Source organism: Oncorhynchus clarkii, chromosome 22 (genome assembly GCF_045791955.1).
Source record: "Oncorhynchus clarkii lewisi isolate Uvic-CL-2024 chromosome 22, UVic_Ocla_1.0, whole genome shotgun sequence".
Classification (NCBI taxonomy): domain Eukaryota; kingdom Metazoa; phylum Chordata; class Actinopteri; order Salmoniformes; family Salmonidae; genus Oncorhynchus; species Oncorhynchus clarkii.
The window spans coordinates 21281884-21302745 of NC_092168.1; the positions used below are offsets into that span (position 1 = coordinate 21281884).

At 43.5% G+C, this 20862-nt stretch overlaps 2 protein-coding genes across 16 annotated transcripts; one reads left to right on the forward strand and one right to left on the reverse strand.

The window, feature by feature from the left end:
* Positions 1 to 783: 783 nt before the first annotated feature.
* On the reverse strand, positions 784 to 5762 carry LOC139380581 (DCN1-like protein 2). 13 transcript variants are annotated; one of them, XM_071123399.1, is made up of 7 exons: positions 5492 to 5762; positions 3451 to 3667; positions 3086 to 3254; positions 2500 to 2630; positions 2236 to 2318; positions 2006 to 2102; positions 784 to 1581 (listed from the first exon to the last, which is right to left on the reverse strand). In XM_071123399.1, the coding sequence occupies exons 2-7, from the start codon at positions 3623 to 3625 to the stop codon at positions 1499 to 1501; spliced, it is 738 nt and encodes a 245-aa protein (XP_070979500.1). In that variant the 5' UTR covers positions 3626 to 3667; positions 5492 to 5762; the 3' UTR covers positions 784 to 1498. The 13 variants fall into 13 exon arrangements, with proteins under 13 accessions (XP_070979500.1, XP_070979501.1, XP_070979497.1 ...); XM_071123400.1 differs by lacking the exon at positions 5492 to 5762 and adding an exon at positions 5108 to 5194; XM_071123396.1 differs by lacking the exon at positions 5492 to 5762 and adding an exon at positions 4917 to 5083 and having other exon boundaries at positions 784 to 1569.
* Positions 4582 to 19457, forward strand: LOC139380579 (transcription factor Dp-1-like). Of its 3 annotated transcripts, none has more exons than XM_071123386.1 (13): positions 4582 to 4738; positions 8276 to 8352; positions 9353 to 9431; positions 9567 to 9633; positions 10033 to 10136; positions 13545 to 13666; positions 13749 to 13914; positions 14529 to 14675; positions 16502 to 16570; positions 17217 to 17368; positions 17772 to 17938; positions 18146 to 18227; positions 18332 to 19457. In XM_071123386.1, the coding sequence occupies exons 2-13, from the start codon at positions 8306 to 8308 to the stop codon at positions 18468 to 18470; spliced, it is 1341 nt and encodes a 446-aa protein (XP_070979487.1). In that variant the 5' UTR covers positions 4582 to 4738; positions 8276 to 8305; the 3' UTR covers positions 18471 to 19457. The 3 variants fall into 3 exon arrangements, with proteins under 3 accessions (XP_070979487.1, XP_070979484.1, XP_070979485.1); XM_071123383.1 differs by lacking the exon at positions 4582 to 4738 and adding an exon at positions 4750 to 5212; XM_071123384.1 differs by lacking the exon at positions 4582 to 4738 and adding an exon at positions 7394 to 7428.
* Positions 19458 to 20862: the final 1405 nt, after the last annotated feature.

Consider the following 20862-nt stretch of genomic DNA (forward strand, 5'->3'; position numbering starts at 1 on the left):
GTGGATGTGTTCAGAAGGAATGTGTTCAGTAGGTGAAACATTTTGCAAATAGCAAGAGAGACACTTAAAACATGAGACTGAATCATCACATTACAGCAGAACAGCCTCTTAATTTCTGATAAAAACATGCTTTATTCAATATTCCTTTCCAAACTAACAATACCTGTGTGATTAGTGAATGACAAAGTGTAAATAAATGCGTGTCACAAAGGCATTAATACTAAAATGGATGGGCAGCAGGGACCTTTTCAACACACGTAAGCACTGTCCAAAGCGCTCCCTCTCGCACACACATGCATGACAAACAGTGCCCCCCAGTGACTGCTTGGTGGTTCTGTTTTTGGGGTGTTTAAATTACGTAATGCAGAATCGCACAATTCACAGTCATTGAGGTCCACAGTCCTGCTGGTCTTTTGTGCCTACACTTAATTGACAAATTAGTGTCATTAATTGGCCTGCAGACACTGCATTACATTTGTTTTATCCAAACCTCCAAAACAACCAGGAAGAACAGAACAGTATTTCAGTCTTTGTGGGCCAGAATGAACAGCCTTTCCCTAATATACAGATGTCGAATGGGACAAACATTTAGAGTCATGGTCCATTTACTTTAAATGGCTGAAATGTATTTGTTTAAAACAAATATAACATAGTGAACCAAAAGAAGATTATAAAACACAGAATGTTGGAATTTTTCCAACCCAAACGTTGAAATAAAATAATGACTTGGTACACACCAGACCTAAAATTCTATCAAATGTTATTGAGGCATCATATACCAGATCTTTTATTTTATTTTTAATTTACACAAAAAGATGAATCTCTTATATTCATAAATGCAACTTATTTATATTATTCTTTATATAATTCTCTGTACATACTGTTTTAAAAGACAGTATAATATATACAGTATATAACTAACAGTTTTGTTGACGCTGGTGTTGTGAGCAAACGTTGCAAGCAGCTCGGTCTGTCCCAAAGTGTTTGCATTAGAAACAAGGCCTGTTCTGAACAGTCCCCTCAGAGCCCTGCGTGCCGCACAAAGCTAACTAACAAGGATCAACCCCAAAAACACACAACATTTTTTCACACTTGTAAATCCGAATTCTCAGAGCTGCGAGAGAGAGAGAGCGAGACTGTGCCAGGGGAGGAATCTCTCCTTTTCTCCTCTTCACTGGAATACTGAGATTCCAAAGGGAGCGTTGCCTGGAACACTGATATCCCCAAGGCCTTTTCCCAGCTGGCCCTCAGGCTGGGACATGTACTGCCAGCTGGCAATGTGCACGTGGCGACTCCCATCAAACAAGGATAGAAATAAAGCCTTGCTTCCTGTGTTTTCCTCTCAATCTTCCCTCATAGGTTGGTTACCTGATAGTTGTGCAGTGTCACGGATTCAAGTGTTTCTCTGTTTCCTCTTAAAAAGTATATATATTTTTTAAATCCAACAAAGTCAATGAAGAGGAACCAAAGTTCAGCCCCCCTTTAGAGAGATGGGTTGTTAGTAGTGGGTTTTGCGTTTGGATCCTGTTACGATCGGCCGGGCGAATTCCACAAAATCGTCTATGAGAACTGGCCACGCCCCTGACAGGAAGGAGACGTATGATTAGCGGTCACTTTATTGACCGAACAAAACTGACCTTAAATCTGACCGTAAAATCAGTGTCTCATCTAAAGCAGTGGTCACTGGTCACCAAACCTGGTCCAGGAGAGCTGCAGGGTCTACGGGCTTCTGTTTCAGCCTAGTACTGAATCACCTGATTCAACTAATTTACAGCGCATCACAAACTTGATTAGCTGAATCAGGTGTGTTGGTGCTGAGCTGGAACAAAAGCCTGCCCACTCAGTAGCTTTCCAGGACCAGGTTTGATGACTACTGCAGTCTGTCATTGTGTATATTCAGTTGAGAGCAACATTCAGTGTATTGCACTTTTGCAAACAGCAATGAACCATGACTACTCTGTACCCTACTGAATACACTCCAGGTAACCACGGGTTTTAAACTCACCCTCCTCGTCGTAATTTGACATGTCGTCTGCGATTATGTTGCCAAAATCCAAGAGTAGGTTCCATGTGTCTTTGGGAATCGACCGTTTGTGGTGTTCCTATATAAAAAACGAGAAAACAAAAGTGGGAAAAGCGCACAAGCAGAAAACAAGACACAGGATGTACATAGCAAGCAAGGAGTCCAGCTCAAAATGTAATGTTAGATTGGGATGCATAACATTACTCACTCACCAATAAGAACCTGTTCCAGAGGTCCAGGAACTTAAAGCGGCCTGTCAGTACCAGGTTCCAGTAGGCCACAGCCATCTCTAGATCTAAAACACAGCCAGAGTTACACCTTGTTATCTCACTATAGTTTAATCAGATGTGTTCACACTGGGTTGAAACAAAAGCCTGCACACCCTCAGGCGTCCTCCGGACTGGAGTTAAGAAACACTGATGTAACTACAATAACTCTTGTGAACACTAATGTAACTAACTTTCATCTGTGCTTACCTAAACCCTTCTGTCCAGGGTTCTTGGCAAAGTTGAATGTGAACTGGTAGAAGTCCTTGAACTTGCCACTGTCTTTAAGCTCCTGTTCTAACCTGGGAAGAAGAGCCTTCAACTTCTCTGGGCTGTCGCACCTTGAGAGAAGATAAATACAGTGGGCAGGTAAATGGATCTCAATCAAAAACACACACCTCTTCTAATACAGTGGTTCCTAAACTGTTCTTGTGCTATGATCTGTTACCCATCCATTGGGATCCACAGGGCAGTGTTTGGTAGGCACAAAACAGGATAACCTTTAGTAGCAAACCTTGTCCAATAAGAACACTTATTTTCAATTTCCATTTAAAAACATGTTCCTGTTCTGTACCTACTAAATAAGACCCAGAGCTAACCTACGCCGACTTGGCATCACACAAAACATAAGACACACAGTATTAATGCCAAAGTTCAGAGTCTAAATATAGAACTTCTCACACTAACACACTAACAACAAACACCATAATAACATGTACTGGCATTAACCAACAACACACTGTCATGCCACCAAACAAAGCTGCGTCGCAGAGTGAGGACTTCACCCCTCGCTCACCCCAGTTCGGACATGCCATCCAGGAACTCCTTCTTGCTGAACTCGCACTGGGTGGCGGCCCGGAACTTCCACGCCACCACCAAGACACTGATGCTGGCCGGGTCCAGGGTGAGGTCATCGCAGAACTGCTGGATGCCATCGATGCCTATCTTATTCTCATCCTGGGGATCTATGGAAATGACATGTATATACAATCATCTTAGGGATTTGAGAGAAACTTACACATTTCCTCTTTCAAGAAACAGGATAAGCAATACAATGCATAACACCACAAATACATACTACACACTTACTAACCCTTAACAGATACATAAACTTTGACACACAATCTCCACAGGCTGTATTCCTCTATTCCCCCCACTTGCCTTTGTAGCGGTTGTAGAGCTGTTCCAGCTTCTTCTTCTCCACAGGGGTTTTCATTATTTCCTTGTAGTAGAGGTCTGGGTTCTGGAAGTAGTTGTCTGTGGCCACCTCTAGTTTCCAGTCATTCTGGGTCAGGCAGTAAGCAGCAGTCTTCTCCCCAGCCTGCGTGAAGGACATGAACTGTCGGACCTTGTCCCTCTGCGAAGACTTCAGCTTATGCTGCACGGAGACAGGACACGGGCTGTCAGATACCGAGAGACCGTGCAGCACCGACAGCAAGACGCACACACACACTGAGACGCACACCAGGATACACAGGGGCACACACACATCCACAGACATTCAGGCCGAGGTCATGTGGACACCAGACATAAGGGTAGGTGGTCACAGACAGACATTCACTTCATATGATGATGAGATACAAGTCGACAAACAGACAGACAAGCAAACAAGCTTTGGGCGTCCAGTCAACAAGCAAGGCAGACCTAGAACTATTCTGAGAGTGGAGAACGTTGAGTAAGCTCAGAGCACGTGCACCCCAGAAGGCCCCCAGTATATGGGGCGTCTAGTGGAATGTAATGTAACACGAGTAGGGGGATGCCATCAATGGGACCTCACTGCTCAACTGTTCCAGGGCGTCCCGTGGTCCCAAACACACCATGCTACTGCCAGATATACAGGGGTTATTTCCAACTTTGCAGAGTAAGCACTAAGCAGATTGTGTAATGAAGTGACCAGGTGTGTTCATTTCAAACTGAGTGCATGCATAATTAAACATGTAATGCAGTCCTGCTTGCGTGTTAAAAGTAAAGCATATTTCCTTAACTTCGAGACATGCATCTATTTTAATAGACAGTCAACAACTAAACGATGATCACCGGGTGTTGGATAACTCTAGACTGATTACTTAACTGCCTTCACCATAGAGTGAATTTTAGTTCGATTAGAACTACTCTGTTGAGCGTGTGCGTGAAAAGCGACAACTATGATGTTGTTGAGCAAAAAAACAACTACCTCGGACGGAAACGTAATCATCAAAAACATGCAACAACAGATCGGGCGTCCATAGGATATTTCACGGGTGTGCGAGAAAACACTATCCGTCCTGCGCGCTCACTGGTCCGGCTTGGCCACTGCCGTCAACCACGACCAACTTCTCAACTTGGAGCGTCTGACTAGCTCGCATTTCCAGACTACCAAAAAGGGAGTCGTAACCAGCTAGCTGCGCGCTGGACGAATGCGGTTCTAGGTCTCAAAATACCACCAACTGACCTTCCTTTCCTTTCCCTGGTAAATACGTTAAGTCAAGTGAAACAGCTCAACAATGGCAACACAGACAGACAGGAGACAGTCCGTGAGCCGCGACGGAACAATTTCTACCTTGCGCAACATGTTATAATCCCGGGGTTCAACATCACAGCAGCGGTTTATGTTTGAGAATCTGTTTATTAATGCCCTCCTTACCTACCATTTTCACACGGCTTTTTACCAATTTGATAGCCAGTCGCTCATTATGCGCTTGCGCGGAAGCACTGACAGCCCTTGCCTTGTAGAGTTGCACGTCGAGGTCATTTGAGTAAATATCCTACAGATATCACGGGATAACAATGAAACTTTGACAAGTAACACTTGTCGAGTGGACTCGAGTTATGCACAAACCTAGATATGGATGCCACTGTATCAATCAAAAATCTACAAAAGAGAAGGATGACAACTGATCTGGCTACCGATCAGTCACGAAGACTACATATCCCGAAATGCAACGTATGTTTGTTTCGGAAGTAGCTAGCAAGCAAGTCTAAGATCAACAAGTATTTTTCTTATGTGTGCTAAAAACATATTATTAATTTAAAATGTATGTTAGACCCCTTAATACATATTATTGCTATCATATTAATAAACTTGTCTCGGTGTCAGCATTCAATTTAGCTGAACTACAGTCGTTTATTGGATTAACGTTAGCAATCTAAAAGTTGGAAGTTGAAGGAGCCCTTCTTTATGTACACAAAGCTCATTAGCAGACTGTTCGATTAAAGTACATACCTCAGGTAGGCCTACCGTCGAGGTTGGGGAAATATTGGTCTTTGGGTCAGGGGAAATTGTGTGGGGCTGCAAATCAGACACATTTCCCAATATCCAAGTAAAGCAGACGTCATGAAAGGAGTTGCTTCATGCCTTGAAATCTGATAAGTGAGAAGATCTGATGTGATTGGTGAAAATACCAATTTGTGGAAAAACATATCAGAAATTGGCTGCATGTTTAAAAGCAGGGGTCCCTAGTGGTGCAGTGGTCTAAGGTACCGCATCTTAGTGCAAGAAGCAGGTTGTATCACATCCGGCTGTGATTGGGAGTCCCATAGGGCGGCGCACAATTGGCCTGGGGTAGGCCGTTATTGTAATAATAATTTGTTCTTAACGGACTTGCCTAGTTAAATAAAGGTTCAATTAAAAATAGATGTATTCAGATTGGCGATTGCAGTCCAAATTTAGCCTACATGCATCTCTCAACAGAAATCTCCCACATAATCTTCTTCTGCAACATTTTATCACAACTGACATCCATCCACACTATTAAGCATCACTAAATGTGGTTTAGGGCCTATGTTACATGTGTTGCATGTTGTACGTTTTCCTTTGTGTGTGTGTGACTAGCAGGTGAGGTTGGGAGGACACAACTCACATATCTTTCTCTCTATGATTACAGGTTGGAGGGGGTCATGAATGACTGAGCTGGGACTGGGAGGCTCAGTTGAGAAGGGCGTTCTATCTATCACTTAATGAATCAGGGAAAAGGGAAAGGGGTATACCTAGTCAGTTGTACAACTGAAAGCATTCAACTGAAATGTGTCTTCCACATTTAACCCAACTCTGAAACAGAGAGGTGCGGGAGGCTCCCTTAACTCAACATCCACATCTTCGGTGGAATAGTGGGTTAACTGCCTTGCTCAGGGGCAGAACGACAGATTTTTACATTGTCAGCTCGGGGGATTCAATCCAGCAATCTTTCTGTTACTGGCTCAACGCTCTAACCACTAGGCTGGTTGCGCTGCCATTCTGCTATATATGGTTGTCCGACTGTGTGTTAAAAAAAATGTCTGTGGTTGTTGTGGTGTACGTGGTTATGCTCATAGGATGACTTTTGAAGGTGAGACCTCACCTTCACAATCAACTTCAACATACAGACCATATGTACAACACTCACATTCAGATGTAATCAGGAAAATATTTAACTGGTATCAACATGGCATTCAGATAAAAACGTAATGTATTGAGCTGAGCATAAGTTATTCTCAACAGAAAACCAAGAAAGTTCCATAAGTTATTTTCAACACAAACACCACATGCTTATTTTTTAACTAAGCCTTTAGCTGAACAGTCTCATTCTCTCCTCTAAATAGATGTGTTGAATGTTGTGGTTGTAATAAACAATAGACAATTCACAGTTGACTCCCCAATCAACACAGTTCATCATCTGTCACAAGAAAAAATAAAGGATTGGTATGTAAGGGTTCAGGACACTGACGGTGCTGGAGGAGGTTTTCTGTGAACACTGATCTAAAGTCAGTGCTGCAACTACCCCCAAAGGTTAAGGTACATATTCAGGGAATATGAGCAGTTCCTAAATCAGTGTGTTTAAGACAGTTGAGCATGTATACCAGCTAGACCCATATATAACTGAACAGATTACTTATTATGACATTGATCTCTGATTTGCGATGTTTTCGAATGGCTTCTCACTGTTACTAGCTGTTACTATTTTTACTCCGTTTTAAATCCCGGAAAAGGCTTCTGAAACGCTGAAAAGCTGGAGACCAATGGGTGAACCCGGGATAGGAGGTCCTAGTGCGCGAAGCAATCAGAACGCGCCAAAGGCGTGGCTTTAGCGGCATGGATTGCCTACGTCATATTGAAGCTATCCAATCCGAAACTTCAGATGTTAGACACCGCCAAGATTGGTTTTCAGACTAGGACGGTGGAAGGTAACAGCTGAACACGAATCTCGAGCTAACGGCTAGCAAAGGCAATAGACTTGGGTGTTTATTGATTGAAAGGGGGGAATTTATACATTTGAAAGGGATATTTGTCTATCTAGCGATCTCTCCAAAAGATAGGCTATCTGCTTTGTAACTTGGAGGTAACTTGTTAGGTTAGCAAGTTAGCTAACCACTTGCTACTGCTAACTAGTGCGTTGACTAGCCAGTTTGCTAACGTTGGCTAATTTACCCAACCGGCTAGAATTGCAAGACTGGTACACCTAGCTATCCATTATGGTTATCAAGCCCACCAGCTGACCATCAAAATATGAATCGCGTTATTGTAGTTAGCCAGTCATAGCTAATATAACTTAGTTACTTTCTCTTGCGCGTTAGTGTCAAGTTATTTTTATGAAATATTTCGTTGTCATTGATGGTTGCAGATGTATTCCTACAATATAACGTTAGTAGGCAAAGTTTTGTCCTAGCCTGCTAGCTAACAGTAATCTTCTAGTCTTTGCCTACCGACCAATTACTACACATACGACAGCTAGATTACAGCTAGCAAACTAGACCATTTCGTTATTTTTTTACCATTTACGCCCGAGGCATCCGAGCGCTATTAATGTAATTCATAGTTATTAGCTCGGTGGCTAGCGATGTTACTTGGAAAAGCATCCATTTTGAGATTGAGACATGATGGACCAGAAAGCTGCCTAACTAATTCGTTAAGGTCAAACTATGCATGTAGGCATACCTCAGGCGTGGAGTGTTGAATTGCTTAGAAGCTTAAATTCATTATTTCAGAATCAAGATAATTTGACGTATAGTTTTGTTTCCTGTTTGGCGATAGGGATTTAGACCTCCTCTTCCTCTGTCCTCGATGCCAACAAAACAGCCGTCGAAGAAGCAGACGAAAAGAGTGCACTCGTAAGTGCATATCAAATTAAACCTTTAAATTGTTTGGTAATTCCTTATTGCAAATGCATGTGTTGGCTTTTATTATTATAATGCACGCAGGATATATTTGAATCCGTTTTCTTATAGTTACACAATCTCAATTGCATTTGGAATAGTCTCAAAATGTGCCTCTAAACTAGCTGGCCTGTAATATCACTAACGCTAACGTTAGGTAGGTAGCTTGCTAGCTAGTTAGCATCAGTTTGCCCATTGAGTTAGCTGTCGCAGAGTGCTGGATAGAAACAAATTCCCATGTAAAAAGTAATTAGCCAGCCAGACAACGTGCATTGTTGTAGCTGGCTAGCAATTTCTGCTCTGCCTCGTAAACTTCGTGGGGAATCTCGGGTCTAGGACGTGGTCAACAACACCTACTAGGCCTTACAGTTTGCATGATAAAAGTTATGGTAAGATATCAGAAATATAAAAATGAGGACGTTTGATAGATATCACAGGTGATCGAACTCATCACTTTGAAATATGCAATCGAAATTGCTTTCCAAAGACAATTTACTCGGCTAGCAATGTTTTTGTTCAGGCTATAGCGATGTAGCAGGCTAGTGCTTTTGTGCAATATATTGCTTGCATACTAGCGGCCTTGATTTTTGATCAATAATGCAATCTGCCTCCTACCTTTGCAAACATTTCATGTACAATATGCAGTTCGTATACATGTGCAATAGTTCACCTGTGTGACATTCTCATGACACCCGAGGCCTAACCAACTCGGGAGGGGAGGAATTTCCTGGGTAATGTTTTATTTATGCTCATGTATGTTGATCATTTTTTGCTCAATTGCTCCCCATACCAAAGTCGTCCTGCTTTGTCCAATGCATTCTTGGAATTATTCAGGTTAAAGACAACTTTAAATGGGTAGTTTCCACAGTGTACTTTTATGCACGGACAGCTAAAAATCCAGCTCTAGTCATTGCATTACACACTCCCCTGCTGTATCATGGTTGTTCTGTTTCAGAGAACTCGTTGGTGACATCAGAGCTTCCCTTTCTTCAGACAGAGCCTTACTTTGTTCCGACAGGATGATGGCCAAAGATGTGAGTCTGATCAGAGACAACCAGATGCAGTATTCTTCCACCTTGGTCCTGGGGGACTTAGACATTTGAGAGATTCAATAGAGACCAGCTGTTGAAATTTTACTGGAGTAGATGTTGATGGTGTCTTCCCCACAGGTTGGTCTGATGGAAACCAATGGAGAACTGAAGGTTTTTATTGACCAGAATCTGAGTCCTAGTAAAGGTGAGCAAAGCACAGTGTTGTGCTCCAGAATACAGATCAGTGTCATTCAAACCTTGTCTATGTCCGGTATATGTCCTCAACTCAACAGCAGGGGGCAATAAGACTACACAGAAGTTTCTCATTTTACTCCCCTCCCAACTTCTGCTCGTCTTATTACTGGTTTCCATGTCAGACAGTGCAGGTGTTCTAAATATCTGTGTACCTGCAAATGCATGTTTTCCCTTACTTGGGCCAGTAAGTTTGCATCCCATAGGGCCTCCTGCCTGTTCTCTGTAACCATCTGACTGTTCGCTGTAACCATCTACCTGGGGGAACTGGATATGAAGAGAGGCAGTCATTTTGTTGACAGTGGTTCCAGATGACCCTTTTGACCCTAGTGTTTACTCCGCTCTTTCCTAGGTGTCTTGTCTCTGGTTGCTGTCCATCCTGCATCCATCCCTGTGGCCAAACAACTACTGCCCAAAACACTGGGGCTCTCCAATGTCAACATTGCTCCACACATGGTGAGTGCGTCTGTCTACCTTCACTATTTACCCGAATGGACAGAAATATACTGCAATACGGCGGGGGGGGGGGCAGGGTAGCCCAGCCTAGTGGTTAGAGCGTTGGACTAGTAACCGGAAACCCCCGAGCTGACAAGGTACAAATCTGTCGTTCTGCCCCTGAACAGGCAGTTAACCCACTGTTCCTAGGCCGTCATTGAAAATAAGAATCTGTTCTTAACTGACTTGCCTAGTTAAATAAAGGTTTAAACATAAAAAATAAAAATGCAAGCTCACCACTTGTGTACACTTGGCCAAAGTGCTTCACAGCTACAATCTATCAGTTTATAGACAAGCACACACATACTTCATGGTCTCTAAGCCCAAACCATTAGCCTTGTGAGGTGACCGGGGATGAGCTTAAGCTGATCAACCTCTGCAGTCAGCAGGATTACACACCATCCCATTACATACATGAGAATATATACATGGAGGGAATCAGTTTAGGTATCACCTGATGGCCGGCCAGCAGACAATGGAATAGATCACTTACCTGGCCTGCCTCCCGTACTTCATTTGAGAAGGAAGTTCTCTTCACCTCAGAGAAGACTCACTCCACCACAGGCACTTGGTATATTATGAGTCAGCGGCATAATGCTCTTTCCATTTCTTATGGTCTTGTGCGAGATACACCCACCCGTAAAACATTGATATACAAGCAGACACCGTGATATCCAGGGGCACACTCCAACTCTCAGACATGATTTACAAAAGATGCATTTGTGTTTAGTCGGAGCGCACACTGGATGCTCGGGCCGAGGATTCAAACGTTGTGGGCTTACAACGGCAGTCAAGCATCCAAGCTAACATTGGTTAGCTACTTCCAGACACAAATGAGAGAACACCTCACTCTGACCATTTTACTCGCCATAGCAGAGCTGTTTCATGTTATCCAGAGCTTTGGTGACTAATTGTGCTGCTGGCAACAATTTAATTACGCGTTTTTGCTGACGTTTACTGACACCGGCCATATTCAATGGGTGTTGAGCACCTGTAAATTCATCAGTTATTCTGCGCTCTGGTACTCAGAGGAGAGTGCTCTGAAATCAGAGTAGATAGCCAGAGCGAATTTACGAATGCACCCGAATGTCCATTGAGAAAGCCCAACGACTATACCACTTAGTTAAGCTAAGAATGATGGGAATAATAGTCAATTATTGTTGTGTGGTTAATTAGTTAGCATATAGTTAATATACTGGCAAGTTTGATGTATTAGTAGGCCAACTAACTTTAGGTAGCTAGCTAACATACCGGTAGATACTTCTGTAGTGATATGCTATATGGTTCATAAGGATAGCTCTAAAATTGTCAGACATAACATGTAAGTTAACCCATTTGAAAAGTCATTTAATACATTGCTTAACATTTGTCGTAATTAGTTAAAGCAATTAATTTGTTTCCGCCCTCGTTGGACTTCGGCTGCATATATTCTTCAAATCTGAAAACGTTGTGAAGCCACACCCATTTCCAGAATTGCATTATGGGCCCTAAAAGCACTGAAATAGTGTCCACTGCTTGTACACTTCGTACACTCCGGGAACTTTTGGCACACTAACTGTATCCATACTATCACCAATAAGCATACTATATACTCAATTTACATCGCAAATAGTATAGTTAGTGCAGTTAGTATGAGTATTTGATTTATTTCTCTTTTTAAGCGTGTGAATTTGACAGTTTTTTTCCTGTCCTGCTGAGCATTCAAAATGTAACGAGTACTTTTGGTTTTCAGGGAAAATGTATGGAGTAAAAAAGTACAATATTTTCATTAAGTATGTATTGAAGTAGAAGTTGTCAGAAATCTAAATAGTTAAGTACAGATACTCCAAAAAATGACTTGAGTAGTAGTTTGAAGTATTTTTACTGAAATACTTTACACTGCTGTTTGAGGGCAGTGGCTTGCCGGTCTGCGTACCCACATCCTCCCTATCTTGACAGCGGAGAGAACAAATTTAGGTTCATTTCTGGCAATGCTACACATTTTGCTATCAGGTGGAGAGAAATGTTTGAATATGTTATTAGTGTGAGCAACAAAATCAATTGGGCTAAACCACAGGTATCAAACTCCTTCCATGGAGGGCCGAGTGTCTTCAGGTTTTAGCTCCTCCCCTTGTACTTGATTGATGAATTTAAGGTGACTAGTAAGGAATTCAAAGGAAAAAATGACAACCTTCAGACACTTGGTCCTCCGTGGAATGAGTTTGACATCCCTGGTCTAAGCCATCGCATTTCACATCATGATTAGGGCTGTGACGGTCATGACTTTTTGGATAACGGTTATTGGCCAGCCAAATGCTGTAATGACCATTCAAATGAGAAAATATATGACATTAAGACACATTTTCTCCTTCTGCTCCTGACAGCTTGTGCTGCAATAGAAATAGATTGAAAGAACAGGTGTCCCCATTAGTCATTTTTTTTAAACGATTAAGGCTTTTATTTTCATCAAATCAAATGTTATTGCGAGTGTCGCGAAATGCTTGTGCTTCTAGTTCCGACAGTCCTGCAATATCTAACAAGTAATCAAACAATTTTACAACTACCTAATACACACACATCTAAGTAAAGGAATGGAATAGGAATATATACATATAAATATATGGATGCAAATGAGCAGCGTAGGCAAGATGCAATAGATAGTATAAAATACAGTATGTACTATGAGATGAGTAATGCAAGATTTGTAAACATTATTAAAGTGACTAGTGATCCATTTATTTAAGTGGCCAATGATTTCAAGTCTGTATGTATCCTCACTGTTAGTGATGGCTGTTTAACAGTCTGGTGGCCTTGAGAGGGAAGCTATTTTTCAGTCTCTTGGTCCCAGCTTTGATGCACCTGTACTGACCTCGCCTTCTGGATGGTAGCGGGATGAACAGGCAGTGGCTCGGGTGTTTCTTGTCCTTGATGATCTTTTTGGCCTTCCTGTGACATCGGGTGCTGTTGGAAGGTGGTTTGCCCCCGGTGCTGTGCAGACCCGCACCACCCCCTGGAGAGCCCTGCGGTTGTGGGCAGTGCCGTTGCCGTACCAGGCATGCTCTTAATTGTGCATCTGTACAAATGTGTAAGGGTTTTAGGTGACAAGCCGAATGAAGATCTTCATCTGGTAACACTGTTATAGAGTAACTGTGCCAGCCCTAAGCACAATGTCGTCACCGTTGACGATGGCTGTCAATCATCGTTGATAGACAATGCAATCGTAACGTCGCCCAACCCTACACTAACCTTTTCAATGATATGACTATGATGGTCTGTTTATATTGATGTGTGTTGTAGGTGTATGTACAAACAAAAATTACTCTTTTGGATTATAAAGCTTCTAGTACTCTAAAACTGAATTGGTTGAGCTCTCCCCCCCTCCCCCTGTAGGTTATTGGTACGCCCCAGAGGCCCAGTGTTTCCAGTGCCATACTGGTGAACAGCCCTCACACACCCAGCTCCCAGTTCCTCACACAGAGCCAGCCGGCCGACGCGTCGCCTTGGTCATCGGGGTGAGTTTAGTTGATTTATTCTGTGGGATATGCCAGTGTAGTCTAGAAGTATATAGCTGTGTTTAACCACCTTTGTCCACAGGAAGCGTGGTAAGAAGGGGGAGAAGAATGGCAAGGGCCTGAGGCATTTCTCCATGAAGGTGTGTGAGAAGGTGCAAAAGAAGGGTGTCACCTCGTACAATGAGGTGGCAGACGAGCTGGTGGCGGAGTTCAGCGCTGCAGACAACCACATCTCCCCCAACGACTCTGTGAGTTTTGCAGCTGTATGCACAATGCACAGGGCTCTTCCTCAAAACAGCCTGGGGAAGTCTTTGACTTCACTTTCTCTGAGACATAATTCTCTGTGACATCAGACATTGTCTGAATTCCTAATTATGCCATCACACTGTCAGACAGAATTCTCCGTTGTTGCATCACTCTTAAAACTCCTCTGACAGAACTCCTCGTTATGACATCACTCTCTGACAACCATCACGTTTTTCAGCCTTACTCTTAGAAAATCTCTATATGACATCACAATTTCAGACACAACAAACCTACTTAGGAAATGAAGTTATGACATGGAGGTCTTCCTCGAGCCTAATTTATGTCCGCTACTTTTGCTTTTGGTGTTCGGACTTCAAACATCAGCTGCCATCCTCAGTGTTCCGCTTCATCCACCTCCTTGTAAAGTCCGAAAGAGATTTCGGAGTGCGGACTGAAGCGGATGTTTTCGCTCATGCTAAAACGGAAGTAGTAAATTAGGCTTTAGCACACTGGTTTCATTATGACAAATCCACATGATCATTATGACACCAAACCCAATGGAAGCGCTCTGCACACACAGGAGTCAGAGATTAACCCCTTCCCCCTCTCCTTGTAGCATGTGTATGACCAGAAGAACATCCGTAGGCGTGTGTACGACGCGCTCAATGTGCTTATGGCCATGAACATCATCTCTAAAGAGAAGAAAGAGATCAAGTGGATTGGTCTGCCCACCAACTCGGCCCAGGAATGCCAGAACCTAGAGGTGAGTCTAATATATACACTGAACAAAAATATAAACTAAACATGTAAAGTGTTGGTCCCATAATTCACGAGCGGAAATAAAATATCCCCAAAATTTTCCATACACACAAAGTTTATTTCTCTCAAATGTTGTGCACAAATTGTACATCCCTGTTAGTATTTCTTATTTGCCAAACTAATCCATCTACCTGATAGTTGTTGCAAATCAAGAAGCTGATTAAACAGTATGATCGTTACACAGGTGCACCTTGTGCTGGGGACAATAAAAGCCCACTCTTAAATGTGCAGTTGTCACACAACACAATGTCACAGAGGTCTCCAGTTTTGAGAGACCGTGCATTTGGCATGCTGACTGCAGGAATATGCAGAGCTGTTGCCAGAGAATTGAATGTTCGTTTCTCTACAATAAGCCTCAAGTTGTTTTAGAGAATTTGGCAGTATGACCAACTGGCCTTACAACCGCAGACCACGTGAATGGCGTTGTGTGGGAGAGCTGTTTGCTGATGTCAACGTTGTGAACAGAGTGTCCCATGGTGGCGGTGAGGTTATAGTTTAAGCTACGGACAACAAACGCAATTGCATTTTATCGATGGCAATTTGAATGCACAAAGATACAGTGATGAGATCCTGAGGCCAATTTTCCTGCCACCATCACCTCATGTTTCAGCATGATAATGCACAGCTCCATGTCGCAAAGATCTGACTGTAATTTCTGGAAGCTGAAAATGTTCCAGTTCTTCTATGGCCTGCATACTCACCAGACATGTCACCCTTTGAGCATGTTTGGAATGCTCTGGATTGACTTCCAGTTCCCGTCAATATCTAGCAGCTTTGCACAGCCATTGAAGTGGGACAACATTTTACAGGCCACACTCAGCAGCCTGATCAACTGTATGCAAAGGATGTGTCACGCTGCATGAGGCAAATGGTGGTCACACCAGATACTAACTGGTTTTCTGATCCACTCCCCTACCTTTTTATTAATTGATCAAAAGATGCATATCTGTATTCCCAGTCATGTGAAATCCATAGATTAGGGTCTAATTTATTTATTTAAGTGGATTGATTTCCTTATGAACTGTAACTCAGTAAAATCTTTTTAATTGCATGTTGCTTTTTTATTTTTGTTCAGTGTAAATGCACAGTGCATTCAGAAAGTATTCAGACCCGTTAACTTTTTCCACATTTTGTTACTTAACAGCCTTATTTACAATGAATGCCTACCGGGGTACAGTGAGTTAACTGCCTTGTTCAGGACAGAACAACAGATTATTTCATTGTCAGCTCGGGGATTCAATCCAGCAACCTTTCAGTTACTGGCCCAATGCTCTAACCACTAGGCAACCTGCCACCCCTCTTCTTGGGTTTGATGCTACAAGCTTGGCAAACCTGTATTTAGGTAGTTTATCCAGTTCTCTGCAGATCCTCTCAAGCTCTATCGGGTTGGATGGGGAAGACTCGATGCTGTAACTCAATGCTGTAATCGCTGCCAAATGTGCTAAAACAAAATACTGAGTAAAGGGTCTGAATACTTATGCAAATGTAATATTTCAGCTAATTCTTTTAATAGAAATTTGCAAAAATGTCTAAACCAGTTTTTTTCTGTCATTATGGGGTATTGTGTGTAGATTGAGGAGAAAAAAAACAATTTAATCCACTTTAGAATATGGCTGTTACGTAACAAATGTGGAATAAGTCAAGGGGTCTGAGTACTTTCAGAAAGCACTGTGTATATACACACACCTGGTACACCATGAACTCTCTTCTCCCTCACCCCCTCTTTTCTAATGCGCTCTCACACCCTGGCTGTGTTCTGCTCTTCTGTAGGTGGAGAGACAAAGGCGACTGGAGAGAATCAAGCAGAAGCAGTCACAACTCCAAGAGCTTATATTACAGGTGATTAGCTTCCCTCCTGTTACAGGACTAGCTTCCCTCCTGTTACAGGACTAGCTTCCCTCCTGTTACAGGACTAGCTTCCCTCCTGTTACAGGACTAGCTTGCCTCGTGTTACGGGACTAGCTTGCCTCGTGTTACGGGACTAGCTTGCCTCGTGTTACGGGACTAGCTTGCCTCGTGTTACGGGACTAGCTTGCCTCGTGTTACGGGACTAGCTTGCCTCGTGTTACGGGACTAGCTTGCCTCATCGACAACAATACAGTCACTGATAAAGGCAAGCATATACAAGACCACAGGTTGTCTTAAAGGGGAGATCAGCAGTTGCTACACATTTTTTTAGACTTAAATTAATACGTACCCATTGATTCTTTAAGACTATAACTTAGGAATGCCCCAATAGCTTAGCTGAACTGCCGTACCCCATCAGAATCCAAAATATATAAGCCTGTTTTACTGGTTAAAAAACTATAATTTTGATATGTCCATGCATCCATAGCTTTGTCTGAATTTGAGTTGTTATATTCTCGAGCCCCCTCCCTCAGCTTTCTACCGAAACAACAGTGGTGGTGACAATGCTTTATTGTTTCAACTGCCGATTGGCACTTTAACATTGTTCTAATGTTCTATCCATGATCCTCTCCTGCAGCAAATAGCCTTTAAGAACCTGGTGCAGCGGAACCGACAGACGGAACAGCAAACCAACAGACCTCCACCCCCCAACTCTCTCATCCACCTCCCCTTCATCATTGTCAACACTAGCAAGAAGACTGTCATCGACTGCAGCATCTCCAACGACAAGTGAGTGACTGTAATATTTGAGTGTCTATGTAAATTGATCATCAACTTAATTCATGTAGACAATTTTTATTTTGTCCCACAGAATTTTCACCAAATAGATTTTCATGTAAATGGACCATTTTTTAAATGTCCAATGTGACTGGAGGAGGGGAGCAATTAGCTTTAAGTGCCTTACTCAAGGGCACATTGACAGATCTTTCACCTTGTCAGCTCAGGGATTCGAACCAACTACCTTTCGGTTACTGCGCCAATGCTCCTAAACGCTAGGCTACCTGCCGCCCCCCAATAAAGTATCGTATTGAGGCAATGGCAACACCCCGCTCAAGTTTTTCCAGGATTGAATGTTTTCATTCATGTTCTAACCATGCCATTATATTCACTTCTTTACTTTCCTTCTCTTCAGGTTTGAGTACCTGTTCAACTTTGACAGCATGTTTGAGATCCACGACGACATTGAGGTGCTGAAGCGTATGGGCATGGCCTGTGGCCTGGAGGTGGGCAAGTGTTCCCTGGAGGACCTGAAGGTGGCACGCAGCCTGGTGCCCAAAGCCCTGGAGCCCTACGTCACAGGTCAGGGGTCATAGGGGTCAGGGTTCATAGTGCATGCTTAAATTTCAGCCATAGGTCAAGTCATTGAGCTACACATGATCCTTATCAAAGTAAGTGAGATTAATTGGGCATGAAATACTCAAACATGTTGCTAATTCGGGGTAGATTGGTCCTGTTTGGTTCTCTCTAAGGTATATATGTGAACGTGTGTACTACTGTCTCAAACAGAGATGGCCCAGGGCCCCATCAGTAACGTCTACATCACTGGAGGATCCTCCACCAACGGGGGGCGCCATCACGGCCAGGGCAGGTGAGTCTCTCTCTCCTCTACTGTTGCCCTAGTCAGGGTGTTCTATAGCACGTTCACATATGGTAACTCTTCCTCTACCTCTATCTATCTCTCTCTCTCTGTAGTGACAGTGGTGCAGATGGTACCCTGGCCTCCAGCTCTAATGACTCTCACTACAGCGGCTCCCGTGTTGAGACCCCTGTGTCGTACATGGGGGATGATGACGAGGAGGATGACTATGATGAGAATGACGATGAAGATTAACCTCCTGCCACTCCACGCATTTCTCATCTCCAACATGCAGTCTGTCTCTGCATCTCTCTCTGTATCGCTTTCTCTCAAGGGCGTTGAAGAATGTTTGAGTATGGAGGCTGTGCAACCCTCTTCTCAGAGCGGGGTCCTGAATCACATGATAGCCAATGGCTCTCTGGGAAGTGTAGTTTATGGCTTTGGCACTGCTGCGTCCTTTCTGTGTATTATCACCCTTTTCTTGGCAAGCCATCCCACCCGAGAATAAAGCTACAACAAAAAAATCTTCCAGCCAACTCATTGCTGTTGGAGAATGTATAGTGTTCCTTGTGTGTGAAATAGTTATCTTTATTATGTTTTGATTACGTTGGAGAGACTCAATGGTGAACCACTGTTTCAAGATGGCTGCCAGTGTAACTGCACCAGACCGCTGGCTCAGAGACATTCACTGGATCCAAAATGGCTGATTTAGTTGCCACAACGCCCTAAGAAAGATTGAGACTGCCCTTTTGAAAGTGTGCACACTATTTTGTTACACCTCCCCTCCCCTGCTATTTGTGGCATTGATTTCAAGCAGAGAATTTGTATCTGCTCCCCACAGTTCTGTAGGCAGCTGCTTTTCTGGTCCTTGTTTTTGGAGCGTTTTAGCAGCGACGCAATCCCTCAGACCCTGTCACACCGTGGTAGTGTTTACAAATGACTGGCACCAGCGAAGAAAATAACTCTTACCCACGCTAACTATAGGACAATGTTAGGCTTTGTTTGTGAGATGTAAACGGATCCTGTGAAGATTGTAGTTTATAGCATCCTTTACAGGTCAGTGGCGGAAGGAAGGCCTGGACATGATCGATGTATCAAATATGTGGGTTGTGTAGGTCTCTATGGACTCACTTCCAAGATCTCCTTTTTCAAACTGAACAACCCATGTACTGATTCTTCCAAAATACCTTTTCTGTAATCTAATATAAGTTTGAAAATTAAATATAGAGAATGTTTTAACAAGTTGACTTCAGTGAGCGTTTTGTGCGGTTTTATAACTTCTAATCTGAAAAGCAGTTTTTTGGTATTTTCTCAATTGTCTTCAATAGCTGAACTAGGACGGTAAAACCTCAAATGTGTCAAACATATTTAATCCAATGGGAAATCTGTGTTAATTGACTTGCAGTTTAATTGACTGCATTATGATAGTGGTGCCCAGGGTGACTATCCTGAGCAAAATGGCAAGTGTCTTCACTGACATTGTCAACCTCTCCTGGTCTGTAATACCAACATGTTTTAAGCAGACCACCATAGTGCCTGTGCCCAAGAACACTAAGGTAACCTGCCTAAATGACTACCGTAGGACTCACGTCTTTAGCCATGAAGTGCTTTGAAAGGCTGGTCATGGCTCACATCAACATCCCAGAAACCCTAGACCCACTCCCAATTTGCATACTGCCCCAACAGATCCACAGATGATGCAGTCTCTATTGCACTTCACACTGCCCTTTCCCACCTGGACAAAAGGAACACCTATGTGACAGTGCTATTCATTGACTACAGCTCAGCATTCAACACCATAGTGCCCTCTAAGCTCATCACTAAGCTAAGGACCCTGGGACTGAACACCTCCCTCCCCAACTGGATCCTGGACTTCCAGACGGGCCGCCCCCAGGTGGTAAGCGTAAGTAACAACACTTTCGCCACACTGATCTTCAACACGGGCCCCTCGGGGGTGCGTGCTCAGTCACCTCCTGTACTCCAATGTTCACTCATGACTGCACGGCCAGGCACGACTCCAACACCATTAAGTTTGCAGTTGACACAACAGTGGTAGGCCTGATGACCGACGACGAGACAGCCTATAGGGAGGTCAGAGACCTGGCCGTGTGGTGCCAAGACAACCTCTCCCTCAATGTGATCAAGACAAAGGAGATGATTGTGGACTACAGGAAAAAGAGGACCGAGCACGCCCCCATTCTCATCGACGGGGCTGCAGTGGAGCAGGTTGAGAGCTTGAAGTTCCTTGGTGTCCAGATTACCAACAAACTAACATGGTCCATGCACCCCAAGACAGTCGTGAAGAGGGAACAACAACACCTATTCCCCCTCAGGAGACTGAAAAGATTTGGCATGGGTCCTCAGATCCTCGAAAGTTTCTACAGCTGCACCATCGAGAGCATGGTTGCATCACTGCCTCGTCAATTGCTCCGCCTCCGACGACAGAGGGTAGTGAGTACGGCCCAGTACATCACTGGGGCCAAGCTTCCTGCCATCTAGGACCTCTACCAGGCAGTGTCAGGGTCCTAAAAATTGTCAGACTCCAGCCACCCTAGTCATAGACTGTTCTCTCTACTACCGCACGGCAAGAGGTACCGGAGCTTCAAGTCTTGGTCCGAGAGGCTTCTAAAACAGCTTCTACCCCCAA

Excerpts from the sequence above, each read along its gene's own strand:
- LOC139380581 (XM_071123388.1), bottom strand. The coding sequence starts at position 3,790 with ATGTCTGTGGATGTGTGTGTGCCCCTGTGTATCCTGGTGTGCGTCTCA. Across the intron at positions 3,255-3,450 it reads GCTCTACAACCGCTACAAAG|ATCCCCAGGATGAGAATAAG; the intron begins GCAAGTGGGGGG and ends TCATTTCCATAG. Across the intron at positions 2,319-2,499 it reads CCCTGGACAGAAGGGTTTAG|ATCTAGAGATGGCTGTGGCC; the intron begins GTAAGCACAGAT and ends GCTGTGTTTTAG.
- LOC139380579 (XM_071123383.1), top strand. The coding sequence starts at position 5,114 with ATGGATGCCACTGTATCAATCAAAAATCTACAAAAGAGAAGGATGACA. Across the intron at positions 13,915-14,528 it reads ACATCTCCCCCAACGACTCT|CATGTGTATGACCAGAAGAA; the intron begins GTGAGTTTTGCA and ends CTCTCCTTGTAG. Across the intron at positions 17,939-18,145 it reads CCTGGAGCCCTACGTCACAG|AGATGGCCCAGGGCCCCATC; the intron begins GTCAGGGGTCAT and ends TGTCTCAAACAG.